This window comes from Aquarana catesbeiana, linkage group LG07 (genome assembly GCF_042186555.1).
Source record: "Aquarana catesbeiana isolate 2022-GZ linkage group LG07, ASM4218655v1, whole genome shotgun sequence".
Taxonomy (NCBI): domain Eukaryota; kingdom Metazoa; phylum Chordata; class Amphibia; order Anura; family Ranidae; genus Aquarana; species Aquarana catesbeiana.
Genome location: NC_133330.1, coordinates 117,268,957 through 117,287,751, shown reverse-complemented (window position 1 = coordinate 117,287,751; position 18,795 = coordinate 117,268,957). Strand labels below are relative to the sequence as shown.

Genomic DNA, 18,795 nt, shown 5'->3' with positions numbered 1-18,795 from the left:
CACATCCAATTTGCATAGGTGTGAACCCAGTCTTACTGAAAATTGTGCAACAGGTGCAAAGTTGAAACCAGCTATAAAAAAAACAAATATTCAGATTTAGTGGGTCAACTATACAAGGCCTAAGAAAATATAAAATGAATAGGTCTATGACTTTATGTATATCCAGAGAATTACATCCCTCAGAGATTATTACCGTTACCACATCCTGATCCTAAAATAACTATGTACCATCAAACCACATGGAACTTTAAAGGTGTCTAAAGATTGCCATATATGGATCAAAATTTGGCTAGTTCAGCAGGTACCGGCCAAATTTTGATCTGTGTGTAGCCCTCTGTGTTCGATAGAAGCCGGGCGGTAGACTGGCTTATGTCAAATGGCCCTGCTGGAAAACCAGCATTCGATCAGTGTATTCTGATGGTGGAGGGTTCCTGCTGTCTGGATACAATGACAAATCGGCTCAGTTTTTGGCAGACTGAACAAAAAAACTGAGCCATGCATGGCCAGCTTAAGTCTACTTTTAAGAAAACAATAGTTGGATAGGGGTGTGGTTGAGGACATTGTATATAGATGTATAACGTATCTGAGTATTGTGTTTTATGGTTTAATCATAACCAGTGGGAGTTGTTATTATGTGATTTAATTTATTAAACATATTTAATAAACATTTTTTTTGTTATTATTGTACCTGTGACCCTTTTAAGGTCTTCTGTGGTTTGGTGGTACATTGATATACACCTTACAAAAAATGTATTATTGGATGGATCCATCATTTAGGTATAACATAGCCATGGGTTGGGCGTAGTATTATATTCAGGGAGTATGACTTCTAAACTGTAATTGGCACAGTTTTGATATACTCTCATCTAGAAATCTAGAGATTTGAAAAGTGTGTTTTTTTTCACTTTTTTGTGTATTTTAGGCACGACACACATAGGACCGCCCAAAGATTTCAATGACATACACGGCAAAGCAGGTCATGGAGCATTTTGCCACCTTTCGGTTTGCGTGTTTTTTTTCCTGCAAGTTTTGTATGCAGCAAAACCCATGTTTGCTGCCCGCATTTGGGGTGACATTAAGGCTTATATATGTGATTGTAGGAAAAATCCTGATGATTCCAAATTGCAGCAAAATGCGAAACACGCATTTAGATGCCACTCATCTTGAACTTCTAAATTGCAGAGTGATTTTCCTGCGATTGTCATGTGACAAAACCTAACTGTAAAAATCACTATTGTCCCTGATCTTCTTTGGAATGACAATTGCTCAAAGCGTAGCCCATTCTATTTCTATGCGAAAATCACAAGTGGGAACGCAAGTTCCTGTTACACGCAGTGCGAACAGGACTTAACAATTAATAGCACGCAACACACATTTTTCACTTGTTTAGGAAAGGAGCACAAAAGCATGCATTCTTGGAATACACAGATGTAAATGGAGCCTCAAGGAAGAATTCAATGTACAGTAAAAGGCACATCTGTTGCAAGGCCAGCAGAGTGCTTGTTTTTATTATGCCATTTGACTCAAATAGCAACAAAGTAGTAACTTACATTCAAACCAAGCAAAGAAGATTGACAGACATGTAAAAACGTGTATATGGCGTTATAGGTTAGGAGGTTTTTTCATGTGCAACCTGTATTTTTATATCACTGGTCCCATCTGCTGTCTTCACTGATAAAACAGCCATTTTCTATTCTAATCCAATATTAAATAGCACTGATATTAGTAGTGTTTAAAAAATCTGCTTGCACTTTGTGGTTCAAAAGAAGATCTTTTTTTTTGTTCAGTTTTGTTCAGTCAGTTTGCAATGCTTCAGGTGACCAGCAGAGGCCAGAAAAGATCATGAAATATACAGACAGGCTAATAAGTCAAAAGTAACCATGTCTTCCATAAGTTGTAATGCAACCCAGTGCACAATTTGTTCTGTATATAAGTTCCTTGAGCAACTGACTGTTGTGAGCAAGTAGTTTCTTTGGAAGCCAAGATTCTGGATCTAAGGAAGCAGCTGGCAACACTACAGAGCCTTGACATCTTGAAAAGGAGTTTGGAAAATCGTGGTGATGATTCCAAATCGAGTATGGACTTTACCCATTGGGTGCATATGAGGGGTCAGTATGCAGAAAGGTGGAAAAATGGAGAGGCAGGATCAAGTCATGCGAAGCTAAGTTACTGTGACAAGGTAGGGATGGCTTCTAGTTGTTGTTGGCACTCTCTCCATGAGCAGGTCCATCTTCCATAGCAACCGGAGTAGATCAGCACTGCAGAGGTTCCCAACCTGTACACAGATACGGAAGAGGAAGAGTTAAGTGAAGTGCACGCATGGAATCAGCACTAGGCGCGTGGCTAAGAAATTGGTATAAGAAACAGGGGTTTGGATTCCCTGAGGACTGAGCCTACTTTTCAGCTCTACTGTAGGGACCTATTGAACCTAAATAGAGAGAGTGCAGCTTTTTTGGGGGAGAAAATGGCTAGAAGGCTGAAGAAGCTTTTTAACTAAAATCTCAGGAAGGGGATCTGAAAAAAAAATAGCATTAGTGATTGTGACAGACCCAGCCAGGACAGGGGCTTTTGGAGAGGACTAGGGGCAAGCCTCCTACCCACTGATTATGGCCCATGGAGAAAGCAGATCATTCTCTAATGATGGACTACCACTTAATGGACGCTGCGAGCGAGGCGTGGATTACTTCTCTGAATAGGGACAATAAAGCTTCCCTTCTGGAGTGCATGGAAAGGTGTAATATTAATCTTGTACAGGTTAATGGTCAGAGGGAATATGGTACCCCTTCTGCAAACTGGTTTGAAGAGGCTCCTTCACTTGGGACAGAAATATTTATCAACCATAATCCTCAGGAGAGCTATGAAAATAAATTCCACTGTATCAGACTGCTGGGACATTGTTTGTATTCTGATGACGTGTCTAGTGGACAGAATTTTGTGTCTCTCCCATTGTTAATTGTGTTAATTAAGTCCCCTTTTGTTTCTGTCTGATCATCTCTTGCAAAGGTGATTGATATTGTGACCACTGTACCTTGTTATGGAACCATTGTGGGATGTTTATTCTTATGATAATGTGTAATATACTTTGTATCCAGGGTGGTGGGCTTGGTGCCGAATAGTCTGGGTGGGCACTGAGTCATCTTACTGTTTGCATAATGTGATCAAATGTTTATCTGATCTAGTGTACTATATATTCTGTGTGTGTCTTTCAATAAAGAGTTCCCAGTTCCAGTTTTACATGTACAAGCAATTATCGGCTAGTCTTGTATTCTCAGCTATAATATCTGGGTCCTGGTTCCAGAATGGAGGAAGCTGTATACTGATGGAAGCACCAAAGCAGGGTGCTGGACGGTTCCATCACATTTGGTGGCAAGCGGTGGGATCCTTCCTGAAGTCTGGGACATTCAAACCACACTGGGATCTGAGGTCCAGTTAGCAGAAGAGGAGAGGTACAGATACCAGCTGCCATGGAAGAGGAACTTGTAAGAGTGCAAGAGATGCAGATGAAGCACAGAGAGCCAGTGCCAACACAGGTCCTGCTGGGATGGTATGACTGTCCGCTGGCAACCAGCTACTAGACTCTGCTCAGCAGCAGGGCTGGGCTCCCTTTGCCTGGGACTATTGGGAAGTACCAGCCGAAAGCCCTGACATCCCAGCTGAAGCGTCGGCAATGGGCAGAGTAACAGTGTGCTTTGCCCACCTTTAGCTATGGAAGCGGAGCTCTTATGGCAGATGCAGCAAGTGTTGGCTCACCTTGATGAACCTGTTTCTGCACAGCCAAGCTTGGATGGAGGAATACCTCTGTTCAGCAGCCGGATAAGGGTATGGGAGATGGATCAGCCAGCTCATCTCCCCAGCAGCAGTTTAAAGACTCGGGAGAAGAGGTGGTCCTTCTCCAGCCACAGATCACAGAAAGCATGGATTTATTGAATTTTCATTGTAAGATGTAACATTTACTGAGATTCCAATAGGAGTGCTGACAACAGGGCAGACCTCTGCTAGCCTCTGCCCAGCACTGGTAACATCTTCTGGGTTCCAGGGACAGGAGATGGTGAACCTCTATCCTCAGACACCAGTTCCAGAGACTGGGGATTTAATAGACTTTTCTGCTGAAGAGGAACCCAGTGAACCTCCAGCAGAAGAGCTGGCATTAAAGCATAGCGCTTCTGACCTCTGCCTGCAACAATCGGTGGCCCTGGAGGATTTGTGCAAGGCCACTGATTTTTTATTTTGCTTCCCAGCAGAACAGCTGGCATCAGGGCAGAACATCACTGAGCTCTGCCTAGCACCAACAGCAGCTTCAGCCTTCCTGAGAGAAGAGGCAGCCAGCCTTTCTCCCAGACCAATGACAAGGACATGGGATTTCCTGCCAGCAGCATCTGTGGAGTTACAACAAACTTCTCCAGCTGAAGCACTGGCAACCGGACAGAAGGCCCAAGACCTCTGCCCCACACCTGAGGCTGTTCTGGAGGCCCAGGGTAAGAAGGTGGCAGTCACTTCCCAGCAGCAGATCCAGGATCCAAGAGGAGAAGAGAGGACTCACAAGCAAAAAAAGTCATCCTCGCTGCACAATGAGAGTCCACGGCTCTGGGAGCAAAAGGGCTCATCTCCGAAGCAGCAGAATAACCGTCTGGGAGTGGAGAAAGCTGTCCTTCCTCCCCAACAGTCAGCTACAGAGGAGGAAACTATCTTCCCTCCCCAGCAAAGATCCATGCACCTGGAAGACAGTACCAGAGAAATGTTGTCCCAGCAGCCAGATGAGGGTAAGGGAGATGGAGAAGCCAGCTTATCTCTCCAGCAGCAGATCCACAGTCTGGGAGTAGAGGAAGCCGGCCAACAGTTAGCCGAAGCGGATGATGTGGAGTACCCATCAGAAGGGCTGGCATCAGGGCAGAGTGCTACCAAGCTCTGCCCAGCACCAGTAACAACTCTGAAGTTCCCGGGAGCCAGGGCATGTGGCCCCCTCAGCGACCAGCTGATGTAGTGAAGCTCCTACTCCCAGCTGAAGCGCTGGCAACAGCTCAGAGCACCACTGCCTAGCACCTACAGTGTCTCTATGACTTCAGGGAGCTGGGGCAGTTAGCCCCTCTCCCCATCAGCAGACTGAGCCCCGGAACGGTAACGTTCACCCAACTGAACCGATGGCAGCCAGACGTAGGATTCCAGGACATCTGTCCCACACCTACTGATGACAACTATTACCTGCAGCCAAGATTTGAAATCATGTGGACTGACTATGTGAGTTCACTCTGCCCGACTAACGCATGTCCAGAATACGTGGAGGTCATATGCTTTCAGAAAATATATGGTTTTGGGGGTCCTTCGCAAATTCTTAAAGCTGTAAGGGAAAAATGAAAACCTTCCGATTTTTTGAGAAATTTGGATATTTACACTTTTGCTTCTGTTCAATTTTTACCATTTCGCAAAAAGGCACAATTTAAAAGTTACAAATATTTGTTATTTATTAACTCAATACAGTTTAAGCTTTTATATTTAGTAGGAATTTTGTAAAATTTGCTGTGTATTTATCTGCTAATCATGATTTTAGTGGATTTTTAGCAAAAATATTGTTTTGATAAACATTTGCGCAAATATTAAAAATCAGTAGCACCTTCTTTTTATTCTATTGCCTTCAGAAAATATATGGTTTGGGTGATCTTTTACAAACTCTCAAAGCTATAAGTGAAAAATAAAAAAGCAAAGGAAAAATTGCAAAAATAGTCTGGCCACCTGAGTGTGAAAATGGAGCACAGGGCCTGGCAGCAAAAGGGTTAAATACTTTATCACATGTATTACATACACTAGTGTACACAATGCTTTGATTTACTATGTACAAAGTGCAATTAACCTTTTCATGTGTTGTCTTTTCAACATCTCCTAGGTTTCACCCCGAGCAAAACGTAATCAGCTGGTGAAAGCTCTTTGTGACTTCAAGGCCATGGAGCCAGATGAACTTAGCTTCTATACCAATGATGTCATTGAAGTGCTGGACAACTGTAATGTTTACTGGTGGATGGGAAAGTTAGGAGAGAATGTTGGGCTTTTCCCATCAAATTATGTAGATAGCATCAACCGATGAAAGCAAGTGTACATCTAGGTACTAAGATATTCCTCCCAGCATGGTCTCTTTATTTCCTGAGAGTTTTCCTCACATTGATAGAGTATGCAAGGCAAATATACCTTTCTTACAACATGATACTATTCAACAGCTGATGGTTTCCAGACAAGAATACCATTTAATGGGTGTTATTTATTGGGATGGGAGGGGCCTGTCATTATCATCCTATACTCCTTCTAATGTTGTAGTATTTTACTGACCTGATGTAACTAATAAATAAAGCAGATCAATACTGATTATTATGTTTTTCATTTGGTCTTGAGTTTGTATCCTACTTCAGTGTGTTTAAACACACAAGGGTTCCTCAAATATTAACTATCTCTGTTTCCTACCAGATTCATTTTTACTCACACGCTTGATAAATGTGTATTTTTTACATGAAACCTTACTTAAAACCCCTAAACAATACATATTTTTGAAAAGTCTAGGACCTATTAAATAAAATTCAGGTAGCTGCAATTGTTTAGGTCTCATTGGGCAGATAACAGATACTCTTTGTCACGTACCAGGCTGGTGGCTGAGGTGACGAGAGGGCTCCCCTTGCAGCTGAGTGCAGAGTATCCCTGGAGTTGGAGACAGAGGGAGAGGGTGCTATGCCCAGATATGCACGGGTTGCCTGCCAGTGAAGCTGTCTGTTGGTTCCAGGAGTGGATACCCAGGAGCAGAGAATGTGGTCACAGCCAATGAGTCCCTGGAGGTACTGGCGGGTCTTAACAGGTGGAAAAGCAGAGACTTCGTAAGAAGCCGTCGTAATCAAGTAAGAAACACAGGAACACAGGATACAGAGCTGATGATAATCCAGCGATTTATGAGAGAAATTGGAGTCCTTATATAGGCCAGCAAAAGACTGGTAATTAGCACGTTTTTGCGTACGCACGTTAGCCGTTGCTAACGAGCGTTTGCTGTAACGCGCCGATTGCTAATGCGAATGCGCAGATTCGCCAGCCATGGTGGATATTGGCATATCTGCCAGTTCTTCTCCGGTTTCTTCCCTGACACTCTTTATGGAGACTTTAGGGGTTTACTAGACCTTGATGCCCACCCCCAACTCTCTCACTTTGCATAAACAGATCAGGAGGAGAAAGTCTTAGGAAACAAATGATTTGCAGAATGAAAAGTCTATATTTTTATGAAGGATGTTGTATTCAGTGGCGGCTGGTGTGCAAAAGTTTTGGCGGGGCGCACAATATTAAACAAATTCACGCACAAGTTCTAAAAATAGGCAGCGGGGAAAAAAAACTGACAGATTATGACGGAATGATGGTGACGGAGGAAGCTGTGCACATTTGCACAAGGACAAAAATGAGGATCTGTCCCCGTGCCGCTGAGTGTAAGCAAATAGAATATTTGCACAGAATCAGTACATTCAGAAAGTGCTGCAGCTCAGCTTAAAGGGTCAGTCCACCCAGAACTAGTATTACAGTATTTGGTGTATACTGGAGAGATAAATCACCTACCAGTTTCTTCTTGTCTCAGGGGTGCTACTAGTTATATGTCGGATTTCCCAGATCTGCAATCTGCTGTGCCCATTATGAGGGTTCCCACCATCCCTGTGCTGAGTTCCCGGGTCAGTACACCTGCTGTGCCCATTATTAGGGGTTCACACCATCCCTGTGCTGAGTTCCTATGTCTGCACACCTGCTGGCTGCTGTGCCCATTATGAGGGGTTCCCACCATCCCTGTGCTGATTTCCTGGGTCAGTACACCTGCTGGTTGCTGTGCCCATTATGAGGGGTTCCCACCATCCCTGTGCTGAATTTCTGGGTCTGTACACCTGCTGTGCTAATTATGAGGGGGTCCCACCATTCCTGTGCTGAGTTCCTGGGTCTGTACACCTGCTGGCTGCTGTGCCCATTATGAGGGGTTCCCACCATGCCTGTACTGAGTTCCTGGGTCTGTACACCTGCTGGCTGCTGTGCCCATTATGAGGAGTTCCCACCATCCCTGTGCTGAGTGCCTAGGTCTGTTTCCTTCACGGATTCCTTCAGAAAAGATCAGGTGACCAGATACCTTCAGCAGCATTTTCTCCAGGTGAGCATTTGAGCTCAATTTCTCCATCCATCCCACCCTAGACTGTTTGTTCTCAATGTCACTTACCAGAAGACGTACACTGACATGCAAGATGCAGCGCAGACACTCTAAAAGGTAGCCAATAAGGCTTCTCAGCCCCAATCACCTGATGTCAAAGACTTCATGTTTCCCATAGACATCTGTTTGTCTGGCGCCCCGCACACACTTAAAGCGGTTGTACACCCGCACAGAAATGTTTTTTTCTTTTAAACCTGTAAGGCAAAGGCATAATGAGCTAGTATGCAGCGCATACTAGCTCATTATGAAATACTCACCTTCACGAACCAACAAATCGCCAGCATCTGATCCCGGTTCACGCCAAGGGAGCTGACATTTTGCCCTCAGCATTTCTTCCGGGTTCACGGCTCTGGCGCTGTGAGTGGCCGGAGCTGCGATTATGTTACTTCCGTGCATGCGCGCGGGAGTCTTCTTCCCAGCAAGGTCCGGCAGCGTCCGCCAGATCTTCAGCCGGGCCTTCACATCGCATGCGCCACTGACGTCAGCAGCTGCATGCATAGTGAATATCTTCTAAACTGTACAGGTTTAGGAGATATTAATTTTACCTACAGGTAAGCCTTATTATAGTTGGTGGTGCTTGTAGGTAAAAATTTTAAAAAAAGGGTATACAACAGCTTTAAAGGAACATTTTTTTTTTTTAAGATGACTATCTTTGTGGGGGGCGGCATCCCTGTGCCCCCTAATGACGGGCCGCCACTGCCTTCTGTACTTATTACATGTTTATTGTAATCTTTCTCTGAAAATAGACTGCAGAACTTTAAATGTCAGTGTATTATCTTTCTATTTTTTAAAAACACTAAAACGAAATATGCAGATTGATGCAGCTGGTAAACAAAACATGGTAAGGGGTGATAGAGTTAAAGGTTGTCAATAAACATGTCAAGGTATACTTTTTACAAAGCCAGATATTGAAGCCTTAACTGCAAATATTTTTTGGGTTTGGGTGTCAGCGCTAATGACTTGAAGGATCCTGAGTTTGAACTCCACCTTTACCCTATACAGTATCCTTGTACTCTATACAGTATCATATTTGCATGCATTTTCTTCTGGATATTTTTTCTTCCACTAATCTAATACCATAATGGGTTGAATGGTTTAGCTGACAGACTTTAAAATACTATGAATGTGGCAGTAATATTTTATTGTGAGGTCTTTGGGGGGACAGAGATGTCTAATTAAATAAATCTATCCACTCTAAAAAATAAGTGTAGCGGGCACCTATTTTTATATAGGTGACCTTTATTGTTAGTTTCCTATGTCAGGTAAATTTAGACAGGCTTGTGCTATTGCAGCAGGCCTGTTTGTTAATTTCTATATTTGAGTGACAGGTGTTTGTATTTGAGTCCCGGCCAATCATTGATTTGTTGGACAAGGCCCGGAACTCTGATATAAAAGTTGAGTCACATGGTCAGTCGGGGTCCTGTCGTGCTGTCTGCAGTGAGAGCCGGAGAGGCACAACCTGGTTCCCGGAGGGGAGAGGTCCCCCCTCCGAGGAGCCAACGGAGCTTCACCCTAGCCAGATGAGTGGAGGTCTGGTCCTCATGGAGGAACTAACGACATCCCGCAGCGCTACATGTGGGGGATATCTCTTTCACGTTTGCCGCTAACCATCTCCCATAGCAACGAAAACCTGCATTTCAGAAATTGTTGCCAAGATAGCCTGCAGTATAACAGTACCTGCCACCAGGGGTCACTGGGGAGGACTTTGAAAATGTGCTGCTACAGTTCCTCGCGCGCTGAACCAACAAGTGGGTGTGGAGCCACGCCCCAGAGGAAAAGTTTTTATGTTCAGCGTGCCAAGCAAGGAAGATGGCGGAAGGTGTTGAGAACACGCTTGCCATACAACGGCTGTCTGATGTGCAGGAGCGGGTTCTAATTGACACCGGTGTTCGGTTGGAATTGACCGGGGGACTGGCGCTGGGAGTGATTGACGGAGTGGAGAAGCTCTGCATGCTGTGTCCTGAATGTCGGAGGCCTACAGTTGGAGTCACCGCCTGGGCTCAGTGCGGACATTGCGGTACCCAGTTAACAAGATTGGGACCCGTCCAGCGAGAGTTCAAGTACTTTGTTGTTAAAGAGAAAACGGGACTTTGTCTGCCGCAGAAAAGGGTGATACGGAAGGCCGGATAGGGTCGTGTATCGCCTGCAGCAGCAGTGATGGAGCTCCCGTCTGATTCGGCTGAATCAGAGCCATCAGGAGATCAGGTAGGATCTGCTGAAGAAGCCTACAACCTGGCTGGGGATCCGGGGACTGTTGAAGTTGTTGTCCAGTTGTCGGAGGGAACCCATGAGGAGCCAGTGAATATTAAAACCCTTTGATTTGCCCGTCCAGAAGGAGCCTAGATTACAGGAGGGGGATCCCTCGGGTGAGCCGGACAGAGTGAGTGAAGATCGGGTTGTGGATTGGGGATCACCACAGATCTTGCAGAAATACGGATCAGTGAGTGATTTATTTGCATGGTCATCCCCTGAAGAATGTGATTCAAGTGAAGAGGAATACTTTATTGAAAGTTCAACATCCGTGGAGGCTTCCACAGGAGTGGCTGGTACAACTAAAGTTTTAGTACCTCTGTTCAATGTGACTAATACCATTATTCCTAACAGGCCAGCTACATTCCAGAAAAGGGTTAGGAAAGCTACCGACGCTTATGTTCTGCCTGGCAGAGGAAAGGCCAAAGATTTACCTAGACTCTCTAGGTTCCAGAGAGAGGTCCAGCAAAGGGTGGCTCAGGAATGGGGTTTTGACTATCCTTATGTCCCGGAACAAATTATGGACGTTATAGAAAGTTCCCGGGAGACATGGGAGGATGAACTTGTGTGGGACTATTTTCATGTACCCAAGCCAAAAAGGACACCTGACAGTGAGGTTTGGGTCCGGTTCAAAGATATTCAGCGAGAGTGGAAGCTTGGAAGGGCGATCCACAAGGACAGAGTATTGGTGGTAAAAGCTGGACAAAATACCCGCAGTTTATCTCGGTGAGAGGACCGGGAGATAGCCACAGGAGATTGCCTGACCCAAGATATTAGTTGTAGAAGGATTGTGTTCACAAGTTATGTCTCTTACCCAGATAGACTGCAGGATGGCAGATGGGTTAGGGTGGGTATTCCCCAATTTAAACTGTCGAGCAGGAAACTTACATTCATGGTGCCTAACAAGGACAAAGTTATGGACACTAGGATGTGTTGTTTACATTTAAAAAATCCCTTTTGTAGCACAAGTACTTATTTAAGGACTCTCGTTTAAGAGCCGAACAGAAAGTTTATTTTGCCAACGGGCAACTGGATTTAAATTGTTGAGCATGTCTATTGGGATGTGCTTTGCAGGAGTACTGCTGGACTCCTTTTGAGGGAGCGATTATCTCAATAGGAACACACATGCCACAGAAAAGTGTGTGTTTGTTTAATTACCAGGCGGAGGATTGTAACCCCCTTTGCATGGTAATGCTTGTGAAGTAGTTAGAAAATATTGTGTGGATTTTTCTTTTCTTTAGGTATTTTGGAAGATGTGACGACTGTCCATTCCACAGAAGAAGGCCTGTGGTAATCAAAGTATTCTTCCCACGGGAACAGTGCTTTGGTTCCGCTTGTATTGAATGCTATAATGTAGGGATCTACAGTCAGGCCATGTAAATACTATTGTACTGATATTGTATACAGTGACAATTGATGTTTGACTTTGTCAAAAGTTTACTTTCCCTTTTCCCTCATTTCATATTTATGTACTGAAATGCTCTTCATTTCTAAAACACAAAACCTTTAGAGAGTCACTCTGAAATTTATCCTCCACAACTGAGGACAGTTGTGATTTAAGTGGGGGTTGTATGTAGTGGGCACCTATTTTTACATAGGTGACCTTTATTGTTAGTTTCCTATGTCAGGTAAATTTAGACAGGCTTGTGCTATTGCAGCAGGCCTGTTTGTTAATTTCTATATTTGAGTGACAGGTGTTTGTATTCGAGTCCCGGCCAATCATTGATTTGTTGGACAAGGCCCGGAACTCTGATATAAAAGCTGTGTCACATGGTCAGTCGGGGTCCTGTCGTGCTGTCTGCCGTGAGAGCCGGAGAGGCTCAACCTTTTTCCCGGAGGGGAGAGGTCCTTATGGAGGAACAGACGACATCCCGCAGCATGTAATTATGGATGTCGTAGGCCGCCCCCGCGGGGAGGGGAGCGGGCCACAGACAGACAGAGGAACATTTCGGATGAAGTGGCAGCAAAACGGAAGGAAACTGGGCGATCGATCATTTATGAGTGGCACATGGACTATTGATCAAGTGAGTGAAAGCCCAAGGAAAGGGTACTGTCAGAGACTGAGGTTGTTGATGCACAATTCGGTGAGATGGGTGGTTATGGCCCGTGACTTAGAGTTCAACATTGCCCTGGGATTCCAATCAGTCAAGCGAGGAGGTGATCAGAATGACTCTCTTGTAATTTAATCTGAAAGTACCATGCAAGTAGGAAGTAGTGGCAAAGAGGTAGCGGTGAAGCTGCATTCACACACATAGAGAAATGGATTGTTCCTTTTAAGTCATCCAGATGAAGAAGTTATTCAGAGTGACTCTTTATCATTTAATTCTCTATTAAATCTACTTCCATCTTCCCTGATTGAAGAGATCATTTGAAATGTTTTGTCTGACCATCCGTAATTATTCTTTGATGTTTCCTGTAAGAACCATGTTAAGATGACAATGCAACATAGAGAGCATCTCAAAGGAAGTCCTTCTCCTATCCCAGTTTTGTGTTAACGAATAAAGCGTTAAAAAAAGCATTAAGGACTGTGACTTTGAATCTATGGGCTGCGAGGGTTGAGTGGTAAATGTGAATTACGGATATAGCCAATTCTAAGCCACTCCTTTGGGGGTCAGTGCTACATAAGCAAAACCAATAACACATCAAGGAAGTCTAGAGATCTGTGATTACCTGACCTGTTTTTGCAATTGGGTCAGGTCTATTATGCTTGCAAGAAGCTGGCTTCCTTACAAAAAAGGAAAACAGTTTGAACAGGAAAGCTATCTGCAGGGAATTATATGCTCAATTTAATTTTAGACTGCTATCATATTAGCAGGAATTAAAATAATGTATACTTCAAGTATAGCAGGTTGAGTTGCTTTTTTCAGCAATAAAGTACAATCCTGAAGTCAAAGCTTTATTATAGAACCAAAACATATAAAATAAATTAAGTGTGTAATACCTCATATAGTACAGTGTAGCGATATATACCGCACAATTTTTTTTTTTATAAGTGAAGTGATCCTAATAGCATAATGTCGATGAAAGCATGAATAAAAATAAAATGACAAAGGTGTCCTGTGCTAATATACAAAAACTGATCCAATAGTGATACAAAATGATCAATAAACAGATATGAACCGAAACCAAGTGTCCACTTCAATCTTTCATTGCTCTCTTCTGTGAACAAAGACAGCGGACCTCTGCCTCTAATGTCCCCCCAGAACACCTCTGTACCCCTAGCACACTTCTTCCACTACTGTACCCCCAACATACCTCTTAACCCTCCAGTACACCACTCACTGTACCCTCCTCCAGAACACCTCTGTACCTCCAGTACACTTCTGCCACTAATGTATCCCCAGTACAGCGTTATACCCTGAGCACACCTCTGCAGCCTAACAACCCATCAACCTCTGCATTCACCTTAACATTCCTCATAATCTTCCAGGTGGAAAGGGAGGTCCCAGGCCACATACAGTGAAATGAGCTGACTAATATGCAGTAGTCTCATGCAGTGATCCACAGATGCTTGCTGAGACACAACCAGGGCAGGACAATTAACATAAATGCAGGACTGTCCCGGAAAATCTGCAATAGTTGACAGGTATGCTATTACATATGCCTTTTTTTTCAGGAGGGTGCGAGCAAGTACCTATTTCACTGCAGGGACGTGTGGTGAGATCAGTGGCTGGTTAGGAATTGGCTAGTATCAGAGCCAGATACGCACAGGTTACATACGTCGCGATCGGTAGAGCGAGAGCAATAATTCTAGCACTAGCCCGCCTCTGTAACTTTAAACATGTAACCTGTAAAAAATTTTACAGCGTCACCTATAGAGATTTATAAGTACTGAAGTTTGGCGCCATTCCATAGGTGTGCGCAATTTTAAAGTGTGACATGTTAGGTATCTATTTACTCGGAGTAACATCTTTCACATTATACAAAAAAATCAGGCTAAGGTTCATGTTTTTTTTTTTTATTCATGAAACAGTTTTTTTCCCCCCAAAAAACGTGTTTAAAAAAATTGCTGCGCAAATACCAAGTTATATAAAAAGGAAATATGGACTATAAGAATTGGATGGTGTAATGGCCTGCCAACATCCTAAATAACTTTGTATGAAAAAGAAGTGCAAAAAAAATTGCACTCAAGGGACGCCCCCTTGGACTTTACAGGGCAGGAAAGAATGAATAGGAAGTAGGTAAGTATAAAAGGCAAGGATAATTCCAACTTTATTATTGTACAAAAATATAAAGAATTGTAGAAAAAATTCAAGATCATATATCATACAAAAGGTACGTCAATGAAAAACATCAAAGTTGGTTAACACATATAGATGTATATATCACCCAAGGCTGGAAATTCAAGGTGTTGCTCAAGGTGAGTTAAACTCTACTTGAATTGCACATCATATATCCCGACATGTTTCGGAAAGTTGCATTGAAGTGTACTTTTCCTTCTTCAGGGGAGATTTATAAATGGGTATATTGTTGTTGTCTCTGTAACATAAATGTATATGTGTATAATAGATACATAGTTCATTATAGTATAGGCATCAACAGTATAGTTTGGAGCCTGATTATATCATAACATAATGTGAAATACTTACATATATGTCATTGACTCATTGAACAAACAAAAAAGGATAAAAACAAAGGAAGGAATACAGGCTGGCTGCTTAAATCCATAAACACGGCATGAAAATGGACCATGTATCCATGGGCTGGAAAGCGGGATGCATTCACAAGGGATGCCTGGTATCACAGCGGCAAACAAGTATGGCCACTGTGGGAGCAATCATAACAAAAAAGGGGTAATTAGTTTCACTTAGTGGTAGATAAAGTATAAAGTAAAAGGTTGCTAGCTGAAAAAAGCAAAGACATGTCCATGTCCATGTGATAGCTGGTGTGGCGATAGGGTTTACCTTTGGAGTATATCACACAGCTGACATCCAGGCTGCAGCCGAGAGACTGACACAAGGTGTCCGAGTGTCAGTCCTAATATACCTACCTCGATTGGTGTGTACCAATCAGGTGATACGCTCCGCCGCATCAGCTGTGTACTATACAGCTGATTGCGGAGGTCAGAGGGTCCCTCTGACGAGGGGGCGCGTGGCGTAGCCATGCCCTGAAGGCCGTGATGACGTCACGTGTCCCCACATCACCGGCAGGAGAAGGAGAGCGCCCGCCGCTTGTCGTATAGACTGCGGCAAAGGCGCACGTAAGCTTCTCTGGATACAGAGAAGCAGGGCATGGACAGTGGGTCCAATGCCCGCCTCGCTCCAGTGGAGCCTACCCGCCGGGTGTCGGCATGCAGCAACACAGCCCAAGGCGGGGCTGGATAGCCACCTAGTGGTGGAAAGGAAACAAGCATCCAGCAAGTTTACAAACAAAGGGGACAACAAAAACATGGCAAATAATGATGTAAAACACTGTGTTGATTATTTCAGCTGCATATCCGACACTGTGTAAATATATGTATATGCATTCATATATATATATATATATGTATGTTGTTTTTACATCATTATTTGCCATGTTTTTGTTGTCCCCTTTATTTGTAAACTTGCTGGCTGCTTGTTTCTTTTCTTTTACTCGGACACCTTGTGTCAGTCTCTCGGCTGCAGCCTGGATGTCAGCTGTGTGATATACTCCAAAGGTAAACCCTATCGCCACACCAGCTATCACATGGACATGGTTTTCGTCCATGTCTTTGCTTTTTTTCAGATGGCAACCTTTTACTTTATAGTTTATCTACCACTAAGTGAAACTAATTACCCCTTTTTTTGTTATAATTGCCCCCACAGTGGCCATACTTGTTTGCCACTGTGATACCAGGCGTCCCTTGTGAATGCATCCTGCTTTCCAGCCCATGGATACACGGTCCATTTTCATGCCGTGTTTATGGATTTAAGCAGTCGGCCTGTATTCCTTCCTTTGTTCTTATCCTTTTTTGTTTGTTCAATGAGTCAATGACATATATGTAAGTATTTCACGTTATTTTATGATATAACCAGGCTCCAAACTATACTGTTGATGCCTATATTATAATGAACTATGTATCTATTATACACATATACATATATGTTACAGAGACAACAACAATATACCCATTTATAAATCTCCCCTGAAGAAGGAAAAATACACTTCCATGCGACTTTTCGAAACATGTCGGGATATATGCTGTGCAATTCAAATAGAGTTTAACTCTCCTTGAGCAACACCTTGAATTACCAGTCTTGGGTGATATATACATCTATATGTGTTAACCAACTTTGATGTTTTTCATTGATGTACCTTTTGTATTGTATATGATCTTGAATTTTTTTCTACAATTTTTTATATTTTTGTACAGTAATAAAGTTGGCATTATCCTTGCCTTTTATACTTACCTACTTCCTATTCATTCTTTCCTGCCCTGTAAAGTCCAAGGGGGCGTCCCTTGAGTGCAATTTTTTGCACTTCTTTTTCATACAATGTTATATAAAAAGTTGCAATGACCACCATTTTATTCCCTAGGGTGTCTGCTAAAACAATATATATAATGTTTGGGGGTTCTGAGTAATTTTCTACCAAATAAATGATGATATTTACATGTAGGAGAGAAGTGTCCGAATTGGCCTGGGTGGCAAGGGGTTAATTACCATAAGTAAAAAATATAGAAATAATTATTATATATCGTTTTAAAGGTAATTTACTATATTTTCAAAATCTGTAGTCAAGCAGGTGGCTTAACGGACAAATTACTGAAGTTTGAAGTTAAAACTTCCAACCAGTAATTTCACAGTAAATAGATAAATAATACATTATTATGTTATAACATGTAGCATATAAATATATGATTTAGCTTAAATATAACAGTACCTTTTCAACAGAATCAGTTTCTCCCTCTTAAAGGGGTTGTAAAGGTACGTATTTTTTCACCTTAATGCATCCTATGCATTAAGGTGAAAAAACACCTGGCAGTCACCGGCCCCCTAGCCCCCCCCCCCCCCCGTTTTACTTACCTGAGCCCCGAATTTCCACCGGCGCGTCCCCATCCCCGCAGTCCCTATCTCCATGAGTTCCTGGCTCTTGATTGGATAGATTGATAGCAGCGCAGCCATTGGCTCCCGCTGCTGTCAATCAAATCCAGTGACGCGGGCACCGGGGGGCGGGGCTGAGTCCTGCATTCGGCCTCTATGGACGCCGAATGCTGGATTCAGGAGCGCACCCACAAGGTAACCCCCTCGGGAGAGCGCTTCTCCAAGGAGGTTATCTAATGCGGGAAGGAGCCGCAAGAGCCGAAATGGATGTTCCGGGCCACTCTGTGCAAAACTAACTGCACAGTGGAGGTAAGTATGACATGTTTGTTATTTAAAAAAAATAAAAAATGATCCTTTAGTATCACTATGACTGTGTGAGAAAAACATGGGATTGTGGGTAAATCTTATACACATAAACATAAAATGTTTTTCCTTGTAGATAAGAGGGCTGGGCTGGAAGGGAGAGACATGCCTCCTGCAGCATTTTTATTGGACAGCTTTGACCAATGGTACTTTACCATTGGTCCAAGATTCCAATCTGTTCATTTAGCTCAGTGCCTCTGACAAGGAGAGGCACTGTGAGCTCAACCTCTCAGTTTGCTCCAAACAGTGTTCAAGCTTGTATTTAAAGTGGCCGCTCTGTATTTAGCTTCTGACAGGCTGCGCAAGGAGCCCCATATTTCTGGAACCATGGGTCGTAAGGGAGCCCCAAATTTTTACCAGTGGTGGGGTAGGACACCATACCCCCTGTGACCCCAGGTCGCCGAGCTATGACCCTCGAAGCTTGATTATTTTTTAATTTTTTTAATGTTCATGGCCCTGCCTCACCTGCCTCCCCTGAATGCACATCCCTGTTTCACTGGTACTTGCTCCCACTTTCTTATTCCCTGCCTAGGCAAGTATGATATAGCCCTTGGTCCACCCAACTCATCAGCAGCCTCCTAAGATTCATATCATACCAGGAGGTTTCAGGACAGTCTCGCTGCAGTCCATGATCTTGCGCATACCTAGCAGGGGGCAAGCTTTGAGTGATTAGGATGTAGCAGCCAGCTTCCGAATCCAAGTTAACAGTGCAGGAACTAAAAAAGCTGTAAAGACTTTGGATATGCTGGTAAATATGTTTTTTTTTTTAAACTGCTGCTACAGTACTTGTAACTGTCTACTTATTTTTTGATAGTCTGGTGAAGTTCCTCTTTAACTACTTGACCTCTTTAGGCTATTTTAACCGATTGCTTACTGGGCACTTATACACCCTTCCTTTCCAGGCCAATTTTCAGCTTTCAACGCTGTCACAATTTGAATGACAATTGCGTGGTTATGTAACACTGTACCCAAATC

General features: G+C 43.3%; 1 protein-coding gene across 3 annotated transcripts in view; it reads left to right on the top strand.

Annotated features, from left to right (window-relative positions):
• GRAP2 (GRB2 related adaptor protein 2) overlaps window positions 1–6,332 on the top strand; it is a 1,312,439-nt gene extending 1,306,107 nt beyond the window's left edge. For all 3 annotated transcript variants that reach the window (XM_073592657.1, XM_073592659.1, XM_073592656.1), the window contains one exon: window positions 5,879–6,332. In XM_073592657.1, the coding sequence (XP_073448758.1) occupies window positions 5,879–6,076 (198 nt within the window). In that variant the 3' untranslated portion in view covers window positions 6,077–6,332. The remainder of the gene's footprint in view (window positions 1–5,878) is intronic.
• The last annotated feature ends 12,463 nt before the right edge of the window (window positions 6,333–18,795 follow it).